Source organism: Aythya marila (genome assembly GCF_965140915.1).
Source record: "Aythya marila genome assembly, chromosome: 10".
Lineage (NCBI taxonomy): Eukaryota > Metazoa > Chordata > Aves > Anseriformes > Anatidae > Aythya > Aythya marila.
Window position 1 is genome coordinate 10,270,768 of NC_139051.1, and position 11,754 is coordinate 10,282,521.

Here is an 11,754-nt window from a genome sequence, read left to right on the forward strand (position 1 = left end):
TCCCCCCCATTCACGCGAAGCACTTTGGGAGATGTAGTCCTGCCTGGATTGGCCGCTCCGTTCCCGCCGCGGCGAGGGGACGCCTCAGCGGCGGGTGGCCGCTTCCGGAGGCGGGAGCGTGTGTGTGAGGTGGGGGGAGCCGCGCGCCGCCGCCGCCGCCCGTTGCCGTGGTGTGCGCGGTGCCGCCATGTCCTACTGCAGGCAAGAAGGTGCGCTGGGCTCCGGCCGGGCGAGGCGGGCAGGGCCCGAGTGCTGGGGAGGGAAAGCGGCCGCTGAGGGGGGGAGGTAGGAGGGGGAGGCCTGGGCTGCTGCAGGGGTCTTGGGGTTCCTGAGGCTTGGCCGCCTCCTGCCCCGGGGGGTGGATTTTTGGTGCTTTTTTTTTTTTTCTTTCCTGTTTGATAACGTGACTGGTTTTACGCTAGAAAGAAGAGTTTTCTAGTTTGAAAAGCGGTTTTTCTCTAGGTCTGAAAGCTCTTGATGCACGCTGAATGCTGTTTGAATGCTGTGATGAGGCAGCCTTAAGTTATTTTCCTCTTTGCTTCATGCTTATAACCTAATTTAATAGTGTTCTGGGTCATAAGGTCGTAAGTTGGCTTACAGCATCGTACAAAGTTACAGTTAGAGTAATAGGGGTTAGAGTTCATACGTTTCTAGTTCTCTGTGAGAAATCCTGAGGTGTTCTGTGGTGTAAAGCAAGCTGGAGTACAACGCAGAATTGACCAAAAAAAAAATGGAAAAACTGCTTTATTCCTAAAAATAACTTAAATTTATTTGCTTCTGAGACATGTTTGAATGTGTGAGACATGTCTGAATGCAAAGTCAAGGGAAGCCCTGAGCAGCTGCTGGTTGAGGTCACATTGAGATGCAAGGAGCGACTAATTTCTAATTACACCACGTCCTTGTAGTGACCTTCCTGCCTCTGAACATTTTTTTTATAGTTTCGCAGAGTTGTTGGGAAACTCTGCCCTGGTTTCCAGCCAGGCCTCTTTTTGCCCCTTCAGAACCTCTTTGTTAAATCAGGAGTGGCACCAGAGCAGGAAGCGCGCTCTGGGGCTTTTCTGCCCTTGGTAATGTGCGCAGCACCGTTGGGTGTAGTTGGTTCAACCCCGTTAAGGTGTACTCTTCAGTATTTAATTCACGTAATAATTGCAAAACATGCCACTGGCCTCTAATTGAGGCTGTTGATCTTAATGAGTATCCTCCTGAATGCTTGCCTGTAATTCATTATAGTTTTGCTTTCACTGCTCCTTTTTTGTCTAACCACCCTCAGCTGAGCAAGTTCTTCTAGGAGAGTAGTAGCTTGAGCTTGTTTCAAAACAACTTCTTAACTTCACAGTTCAATGAGCTGTGCTGTGATCTCCAGCCATTACAGTTTGTTGCTGTGAAAACTGGAACTGTAGAGGAAACAGAATAGAATATTATGATATTATGTATATTCTAACAAACAAATGGGCGATCTGTTATTATGTATGCTAATACTATTTAAATGAGTGCTTTAAAAGAACGCTTCCCAAACTATTTCATGTTCTCCACCTCCTTTCTCAGGTTGCTTGCACCCAGCTCCTGTCACCACACTGTGTCAGTCCCTACCTCCATTAGGGCGGGGAGGGGGATGCTGGTGTTTAAAATAAAATTAATTGAGGCATGTTAAATGCTGTCACAGCTCAGAAATAGTGTGCAATCTTCTACTGCTTCTGAGCCCTGATAGTTGATTCTGATCTCCTCTAGAAATAAGCACCTGTTTTATCTTGTTTCTCTTTAGTGAAGACTTGTTGCAATCTCTGTAGACATTTATTTGCATTGCCTAACTGTGCTTTATGCAAATGTTTATTGTAAATCAGCTTAACTGGTTATGTCCTATTCTCATTAGTCAATAGGAAAAGAAAAATTTCCTACAGGTACATGAGAGTGATACAAAAAGAACAGGCTCAGTTTCTTTCATCATTTTTCTAGATAAATTAATGCCTAATCTTTTTAAATTTCCATTGATTTTATTGTAGGTCTTATTTCAAGGTCTTTTTTTATAGTTTTTAGCACCTTCGCTGTGAATACTTTCCAAATTGTTTTTCTGTGTTTGTTCCTGTGAACCAACAACTTGTATTTGAAGGTGATAAATAAGCACAGTAGAATTCATTCACTATTACCACCGAAGCATCATGTTGAATATCTCATTATCTTGTGCTGTTCACCAGCTTTGTAAATGACTCATTCTGTCTCAGCTTTCTCTCAACTTTTGCTTTTTGTCTCCTGTATGACAGGAAAAGACAAAATTATATTTGTGACCAAGGAGGACCATGAGACACCAAGCAGTGCTGAACTGGTTGCAGATGACCCAGATGACCCTTATGAAGAACAAGGTCAGTAGTAAGCAGGCTGGAAGTAGGAAGTGAGATATGAAATATATGATAATCTAACAATCCCCCCAAAAAGAAGAAAACACCAAATTTTTTATGAAGTAGAAGCAAAAATATTGATTAATTTTTACAGACTGATAGCGGGGCAACTGGTTTGGTAAATAAGCAATCTATTTAGTAAATTTAGAAAAATGTTCAGTAAAAAAACACTCAAACTCTTTTTTTCTGAATTTTAATGGTCTTTCAAAGTGATCTGTTCAATTACATCACTTGATGGCTTATAATTTCAGTTAGTAACCAGAGATATCCAGGAAAAAATGTCTTTCTTGTGTTAACATAGTTAGGGCTTAAAAGGCGTAAATTCTGGTTGTTATCCTATTTAATATTACATGTTTTTCACTTACCCTATATGGTACAAGTGGCAATGTAATCAATAGATGTAAAATGTTTTTATTTCGTATGACAGGTAAGTTCAAATTACTGGTTTTCAATTGTAACTATCTTGTCTTGAGAAGAGATTAGCTCAAGTTTTCAATGAAGATTGCAGATCTTACAGAAAGTACATCGAACCTGCAAATGAATTAGTTCAGGAGACTTAAGAGATGAGAATATTTCAGAGATTGACTCTTAATATTTTGGTTTTATAGGGTGTATTTTAGTTTGTTTCTAATGGATGAATGAAATATCTTGTTCCTATCATGATGATTAACTGAATTTTGCCCTAGGTTAATAAAATGTTCTCAGTGTCTATGAAATTGTTGTTTTGTTTTTTTTTTTAATTTTCACTTTGTGCGATTTCATTGCTTATAGCTCAACTGAGACTGAAATTTTAGAAACTGAAGATATGCAAGTGGCTCTGTGACCTTTAGAGGGCAGCATTTAAGCACTGTTTAGCAGCTGTAGCACACGGGATGCTTTGTTAACTGATGTGATATGTAGTTTAATTTGAACCATATCTTTCTGCGTCGTTAAAATAACTTTGTTTTCCTACATAGATCTGTGTGAAAATAATCTTGCACTCTAGCTGTTTATCCTGGTTTCATTAGAACTGTAGGAGCAGCAAACATATACACAAATGTTTTATTTCATGTGAACAGAATCCGTTAGTTTTATAATGACCCACATGAGAATAATGAGAAGAGAATATAGAAACTTCATGTTGCCTTAAGTCATCAGGTGGCTGTGTCTTATTTCAGAAAAATGTTTAAAAGCTGCAGCTTAGTGTCTGTCAGGAATTCCTCTACCTGTTATGTTTTCAGGCAGGTTGTGCTTTACTGGCTGATGCCATGCTAGACCCGCCTATAATCCGTTATTGGTCTATTACGTGAAGAGGTAACAGCCTCTAATGATTAAATGGCAGCATTAAGTTCCCAATTGCTTTTCATTGGCTGGTGGCTTTCTGTTTCCTCTAAAAAAAACCTGGCGACTGCTTGCAAAATAAAGCAAAGGAAGATACTTTTCCTAGATACTACATCTGGAGTGCATAGAAACCTTTGGAGAGTTTTATTGTTCGCTTAGTTGTTAAATCACCTTGTGTGATGTACACCTAAACAGAGAAGCTTGCTGTTGAGGTAAATAAATGTAAGCAATCAAAACGTGCAAGCTGTATTGATGCTACATGTGGTAGTTTAAAGTTTGTACATCTTCCCTACTACAATCATTTATGGTCTTCCTTTGGTCATAATTAAGATATTCTATTAACAAAAGCTGGGTATTTAGCAACAGCATGAGAATGCATATTGGTCCTGCAACTAAGCATCTATTTTTGACACTGGATTTTAAGAGGAAGGGCTGCCTGTCTCAGACCTAACAGAGATATACTATGAAGATTCAGAATGCAAACCTAAAATACAATTCTCTTGGTGCCTCCAAAGAGGGGCTTCTCTGTTTTGTGTCTCTGTCCTTCTACCCGAAATTATTCTGTTTGTACATATGCAAGGAGTATACAGGGTTGTGCCATTTATTTGGTTTATAAACTAGCAAAAATTAAAGGAGCTGTTTCTTTCTTTTTTTTGACTGCCGTATTAATTGATTCCTCTGATATGCATTTTGCTATGAATGGAAAAGCTGTGGTGAAGAATAGAGGTGGAAGTGTTTGCGTTTTTTTTCCTAGCAATCTGGTATTTACGGTATGCTAGATCACCTTCTTCCTAAAGTATAGAGAAGAGAACAAAGAAAGCCAGAAGCTGGTTACATCAGGGACACCTTACAGTGACAGTGTGTGTCTGTATAATTCAGAATGTGAAACTGTTTAAAAACTGTAATAAGTTTACTCTTAGTATGTGGTTAGTTGCTGCCATGTTTTAAGGGTTCTCTGAAAGCTTCTCACTTGAACAGCCTCAGGTTACAATGCAGCAGATCAAAACAATTCACACATCACAGAATGAGCTGCATCTAATGGGAGAGAAATTTGTGGCCAGCAAAGACACATGGGCAAAACGTTCTAGAATACGTTGAAGTGCAGAAGCTCTGGTTTGTGTGGTTTTTATTTAAAAGAAAATTGGAAAGGGCTTTGTACATAAAGTAACAGGCAGGCTTTTCTAATTTAGTTTCTACTTTGAATAGAAGACTTGGTTTCCAGTGTTTTTTGTGGCATAATCCCCTGTTATGTCTCTCTTTATCTTCTTTGCTGTACTATATACAGAACAGTCATATTGAGAAATAATAGATTTATTATATAGATATATAATAATCTGTTTTTTTTTTAATACAACGGTTTTTTTAATTTATTTGAAGTGTTGCTTTTTTTTTTTGGTAGGAGCCTTTTCCATCCTTAAGATAAGCATATAGGTTCCTATTATTGCGTAGTTCTTATGTAGCATCTGGCACTAATAGACATTAGTCTTTGAGAAGAAAATAAAGCTGTATTTTGGTGGTTTTTTTTGACTTCTGTCCTATCAGCTATGAGATTTCAGTAGGTAATGCAGATGTTTCTGCATTCATCCGTGATATTAGCACATCCCACGAACTAAGAGAAGTTAGGTTGCATGAGGTCAGCGGTTGATTGCTAACCCAAGCCTTGATTCCCCCGTGATGTAAACAGGTGTTTTTTCTTCCCCCAAGTGCAGGCTCAAATAGATTTTATCCCACTGAATCAGTGACATTCAGACTGCGTTTGAAAGAAGTGTTAATTCAGAGAATTAAAGATAGTAACCTTGTCTATTATAGACTTGTGACTTGGGAAGAGCAATGGATAAAATCTGCTGCTATTTTAACTGTGTTACTATCTAACTGATAAGTTGAATCATTTAAGTATGCATCCTGTTGCAATTATCAGCAAGGAAGTGTTTGTATTTTTTGAATGCTCACAAGTAGTTCTGATTCCAAAATGAATAATTTGTATTTATTAAAGAGAAATATTTTATAAGTAATTTTGTTGCCGTGTTATCTTCAAGAACTTTTCAAGACTCCTCTTGTGTTTTCTGTTTTTTATGAGTATTGAAAAAATGTCTGGCTGATGTTAAGAATATAGGACTTCAAAGTCTAGTTAAAGCAAGCCAATTTTCTTCTACACTGTGTGATCAACATCCATTCTTTTCCTTTGTCATCTTTGGCAAGAAGGAATCTGGCACCAGCCATGTATCACCTTGTCTCAGCTGTTCTGTTTCTCCTCCAGACAGCTAGAGGTGCCACAGTGCACTGTACTAGGTGTATCTTGTCAGTACGGTGATTAATGCAGATATTTTACAAAACTGTCATGCTGAATAAAGCTTGATCTATGAAAAATGACAATACTATAGTTGAGAAAGTCATGCTAAGGAGACTTACCTCCTGAAGGAAAAGGAGATCAGCACTGACATTTGACTTAGTGAATTTTCTGCTGAACTGGTTTGACTGAGAGCAAAGTATTGAGTAAAATTTTCCTTTTGTTCTTGTTAATACACCAATAAGCATATCTGGAAATTCATGATTTCACAGGACAAAGATATTAAGTAGGCTTTTTTTGGTAATCTTAAGTTTCATCAGGCCCTAAATATAATTTCTTGTTCAGAGCAGAACTGATACATACTTATCTAATAATGGTAGTTGCATACCTTCCTCTAAAGGGAAAGCACTTAAACTTCAGTTTTATGCTCCTGCAGGAAATCAGTCTGGAGATGAAGTTAGGGAAGTCCTCTGTTGGAGAGGAGGGGAGAAAACTGTTCAAGTCAAGAATAAACCTGCTTGGATTAAAGAACTTTTTCTGTTCTTCATTGATAAACATAACTACATGTACATTCTCACAAAGCAGAGACAGGAAACGAAGTTGTATTGCTTATTAATAGCAACTTTAGCGGTGCACTTTAACAGGTCCATCATATTCAATTTTCCTACCTGACTGTAAAGGATTTTTTCTAAAACATACAGAGAAAATGAATTCTCTGGCTTTCTGTTTGAACTCCCTCATGCAAATCATCTGTTCTATCAAAGAGCGTACATATATTCCCCTTTTATATCTCCACCTTGCTATTCCATCACTGAAGTATTTCTGTGGTGACTTTAATTGTTCTGGAGCAGAACTTTCCAGCTATTCCAGTCTAGTTAGTGTATAGAATGCAACTTAACTCACTTTCAGTTGTCATCTAAACTGCTGTTTGATTTCTTGGATCAGACAGACTGTCATGCTTTCCCTTTTCTTTTTGTTCTGCGGTATGAGACTTAGTCTTTGCATGTCTTAAAAGAAACTGATTTTCTTTTTTTTGTTATGGATTTCCTGCTCAAATTTTGAGGAAAGAACTTCTGGATTAGCGTTCAAGAGTTCATCTAAAAGAAAAAAAAAGCATCCATTCAGCTTGATTTAAAAAGAATTCTAATTTTAATACAGGAATTAAATTCTTGTGTCCTGTATGATGTGATTTTAAGGCTTGCATGCTTCCCTGACAGAGTCTGGCAAGTGAATTGACTTGACTCTGATTCCTTTTGGAGTTGCCTTAGCATATTCTAAGTGGTTTGTAGTCAAGAGACAAAGCCTTAATTCAGGCATAGATATAGAAACAGTCTCACTTATGATCTGCTATTGGTCACAAAGATCAGAGAGAAACAAATGGGCCAGGAAGCATGAGGTGTTTTGTGCTCTTGAAGCTACAGAATTAGTATAGTATTCCTGATACTTCCACTTACACCTGCAGCTTAGCAGCTTTCATTGAATGAAATTAATTTTTGAAAGGAGCGTTTAACTTTTCTTCTCTCTTTTGTTTGTTCAGGCTTGATATTGCCCAATGGAGATATCAATTGGAACTGCCCGTGTCTGGGTGGAATGGCTAGTGGTCCTTGTGGGGAGCAGTTCAAGTCAGCCTTTTCTTGTTTCCACTATAGCACAGAAGAAATAAAGGGATCAGACTGTGTGGACCAATTCCGTGCCATGCAGGAATGCATGCAGAAATACCCAGATCTTTACCCTCAAGAAGATGAAAATGATGAGAAAGAGAAGTCAAGCAAAGATTTGGAAGATACTCCTGTGGAGGCTTCTGTTGCCAAAGAAGAGAAAGGATCTAGCTAATGAAGATGCAAGGAGGCTGTTGTCTCCATTTCTCATTTTCAGAGGCGTGGACTTTTGCAGTATGTCTGTCCTTTGAGTCGTCAAGAAATGTTTCACCATTGTTCTATACACTGTATCATAGTAAGTAATTTATTGTAGGAGGAGAAATCTCAGTGCTACAGCCTCGCAAATAAATACTGCAGAAAGAACCAGTATGTGTGTGTGCTGTGTGAACTGTTACCGGACGCAGTTAATACTTTAACAGCTGTTCTCACACCTCAGTTTCTCCTTGAGTTTTGACTTGAATAATCTCTTTAAATATACATAACTGTCAGCAAAAATTTTGGTAGTGCACCAGGTCTGTATTCATTTCAGTATGCTCTGATCAGTAGCTGCTCTTTTGTAATGTATTTCTGTTCTGTTAATAGAAATTGCATTAAATGATTGTTTCTCCTTAATGATTTTTTTTTTTTTTGCTAGAATACAAAATGCAGAAAATAGCGTAAATCAAAAATTTGTAAGATAATTTCAAATGGTGTGATTAGATTTGGGTTGCATTTTACTACTGACATCAGGTAAGGACTGCCAGAAAAACAATGAAGTATGTGCTGCTTTTGATTTTGTTTGCTTATTGTGATGGCATTTAAATTTTGAAAAACAATCTCTTGTGCAACCACTGATATAAATGAATAGAAAGAATGTTGATCACTTGCTTTATTTTTGTTCTGAAAGCACAGTTTTTTTGTCTCCCTTAGTTAATGCCTACTCCTTTAATGTTTAGACAGGCTTATAGAAAATACTTCAAGAATACAATGGAAATGTTACCTGGTGTAATGATCTCAAAAGAAATACTGTGACTTAAGTGCATATTAAAAAGCAAATACTTTTTACCTTCACTGAAAGCTCTTTTTTGTTTGCTTGTTTTTGTTTTGTTTTTAAACTAATGCTGCTTGTATTTTGGAGAGCTTCTTCTGCAAGGATGAGACTTGGAATCAATTTGTGTGTTGTGAAGATCATTTGCTGCTTTATTTCTCTCCAAGTGAGAAGGTATAAAAATTGTAAAGCATTTGTAGTAGCCATAGTTACTGGATCATGAACCAGCACTATAGAGGACCTGAAGAGCTAGTAAACTATGTGAGAATTAGCTTACAGGTACAAATAATTTAATAGTAATCCACTATAGTTTAATACCTATGGATAAGGGAATGCTATGTTGTTTTTCTTGCATAGCAAAATATAGGCTCTGAGAATGATATTACCAGTGCCTTTCAGTAAGTGTTCCTTGCAGGTTTCCTCCTAAAGCATAAAAAGCATGCAGTAAGTCTAGTAATGTTTAAACACTTGCCTGTCTCTGTGTGCAGCAGTCTTGAGTGCTCAGCAACATTGCTTCCTCACAATGTTTTAGTATCTTGTTTGCATAAGTTATTTCAGTGTTAGGAGGGATGTTTCTGAATGTCTGAAGGGAATTTCTGTTAAATTTTAAGGTCTGCACGAACGGCTCATATTTCAGTATTGCTATTGGATCCTCAAAAAAAGTTGTAAGCGAAGAGGGAATTGAGTTGCTGACAACGCAATTCTGGGGGGATGGATAGCAGGTACTCAGCATCTGTGCTTTTAAAAGAGACAAGATGTGACAGAGCTTCTCAGCCTGACTCTTTCATGCACAGGAAGACAAATACCAAGTTAACCTGAGTAAATAAGCACAAAAGCAGCAGTGATAAACCTTGGCACATAGGCAGTTGGACCATGAACATGAAATGTTAGGCAATCAGATAAACACTGGGCACCAAGTACAAAAAAAGTCACATGCACTTGAGCTTTTGGTTGTTCAAATGGAAATCCAATGCGTTATTTGTGACGGAGCAATAGCAGGTTGTGAAGGGGTGCTCTGTTCTAAGACCTGTTTGTTTGTCTTGGATTTTTTCTTCTCTGCTTTTCTTTCCCACGTTGCCTCAATGCTCTACAGGTTTTGGATTTGTCCTCTGTAACAAGTGTTTATAGCATCTGTGTACACAACATAAAACATAAGAATCCTGGTGCCACAGTAGTTAGGATCCTGAAGCTATACGGACAGAGGGAAATCACAGCATATAATCTAATGTATTTGAAGGATTGTTTAGGGTGGAGTTGTTTCTGTTTGAACCTGCTATGGCTTGGTAACCTGTTGTGCTAGATTTGGTACAAATACAGTGTACGTGTTAGGGCTTTATACTAGAAGCTTTGAAAACCTCTAATGTGTTTGAGATGTTTTAAGAAAGGGACTCAGCTGTAATCTTCAAGCCATCTGTGTGGAAATTCATTTTCTTTTCCCCCCTCTCCCTGTCAAATTAGAAAGTGTCCTAATTTCACTGCATTTGTATTCTGGATAAGCCCTCTAGAAGTGGAAACATTTCTGGTCTTTTTCATATGCCCCCTCTTTTTTTTTCACTAGTTTATCATCTAGTTTAACTGGATGATAAAATGATCCCACGTGTGGCATGTGGCAAACCTGTGAAATAAACAGATAAGTTGTCTTGCTGTTGTCTAGATAGAAAACTTGTAGCTGTATAATGCTGTCTTGTTCTAATGTGTTTCTGATTTGCTGTATAAATAATACTTAGGTTCTCTGTCTCAGTGAATTACAAAATCTTGGGTGTGAGTTGTAGATTTAAATGTTTCTGAGAAATTGCTTGCATGGAGTTACTTTCCAATGATCAGAATGCTTTACCAGGTATTCCTATGTATCAGGTCAAAAGTAATCATTGGGAGGGAAGGAAAGATTTCAGTATGAAATAATTGATCTTTATTTAATTCTGTGCCTTTCTGTTGTTCTCTGTCTTTAAAAAAAATTCACAAAAACACTGTTGAGTATCGAGAAATGCTGATTAGAGTTTAGCTGGAAGGAACTGTTAGCAAGACATGAAGTATGTCTAGACATGAGAGAACATGGTTTTAATGCAAACTGTTTAGCCCAAACAGTTATGTGCAAATGTAATCCTAGTTGGATTTTATCCATTTAACTGATTTTTGTCATTGCTCCTAAAATACTGCCTTGTACAATATTAGTGTGTAATGCCTCATGTCCTTGTAATTCCAGGCTTAGTGCACAGGTGAAACAAGCTGTAATTCTGAAGGCTGGGTAGGGCTGCTGTCAGTCACTTGGAACCCATGTATGATGCAGGCCACAAATTCATATATAATCTGTGATAACTTGCTTGTTAGGATAGGATTGTTCCTGCAATCGACTTAACCTTTAAATAATGGAGAAAGTGTCACATCTTTTGATGATAAAGATTCTGTAACACTTGCCTATTATTAGCAAATATTTTAATATACTGTATATTCTAAAATATAGTTCCTGAAAAATGATTAAAATTAGTTACAACTGTATTTCCAGAACATTTTAAAATTATTTGCTGATTATCTTTTTTTCTTTTGTTATACAGCCCACTTCCTGGCATTAATTTGTGCTTAGTAATCTTCCTAGAAATACGACCTTGTTTCAGATGTGAAAATGACCTTTATTTGCCTTCTTCCCTGCACTAGGTAGGAATGCCGTACACAAGGGTATCAAGAGAGAGATGTATATCTTACAGTTTATTTTAAGGATCGTTACATCTGGGAATCTGGCAGGGCTGTGCTGGAAACAAGATCTAGATTCTATCCAGTTCTTACTGAGAACGTCCTTGTTAAACCTTACAGCAATGTCTCCTGTTCATCTAAGGCACTTATCTGATCCCATGTCAATGAATCTCTTTGAGGAAAGTTGTTATCTAAATAGGTAGGACCTACTTTCTTATTCCTAGGGAAGAAAAAAGGATAGTATATACTTCTTGGACTCTTGTTTTACTTCTCATTAAAATTCTAACCGTTACTGTCGTACAGTGTAGAGAAGCTACCAGCAGTTTGTTGTTTATTTTTCATCAGCTCTGTTTATTAAATATGACTTAACTTTGTAGAACA

The 11,754-nt window shown here is 37.6% G+C and overlaps 1 protein-coding gene across 1 annotated transcript; it reads left to right on the forward strand.

Moving 5' to 3' along the window:
- The first annotated feature begins 25 nt into the window (after positions 1-25).
- CHCHD4 (coiled-coil-helix-coiled-coil-helix domain containing 4) lies at positions 26-11,737 on the forward strand. The gene is made up of 3 exons (XM_082767981.1): positions 26-209; positions 2,259-2,357; positions 7,538-11,737. The coding sequence occupies exons 1-3, from the start codon at positions 188-190 to the stop codon at positions 7,831-7,833; spliced, it is 417 nt and encodes a 138-aa protein (XP_082624107.1). The 5' UTR covers positions 26-187; the 3' UTR covers positions 7,834-11,737.
- The last annotated feature ends 17 nt before the right edge of the window (positions 11,738-11,754 follow it).

Coding starts and splice junctions, on each gene's coding strand:
- CHCHD4 (XM_082767981.1), top strand. CDS start 188: ATGTCCTACTGCAGGCAAGAAG. Junction 210..2,258: donor GTCCTACTGCAGGCAAGAAG/GTGCGCTGGGCT, acceptor CCTGTATGACAG/GAAAAGACAAAATTATATTT. Junction 2,358..7,537: donor TGACCCTTATGAAGAACAAG/GTCAGTAGTAAG, acceptor TTGTTTGTTCAG/GCTTGATATTGCCCAATGGA.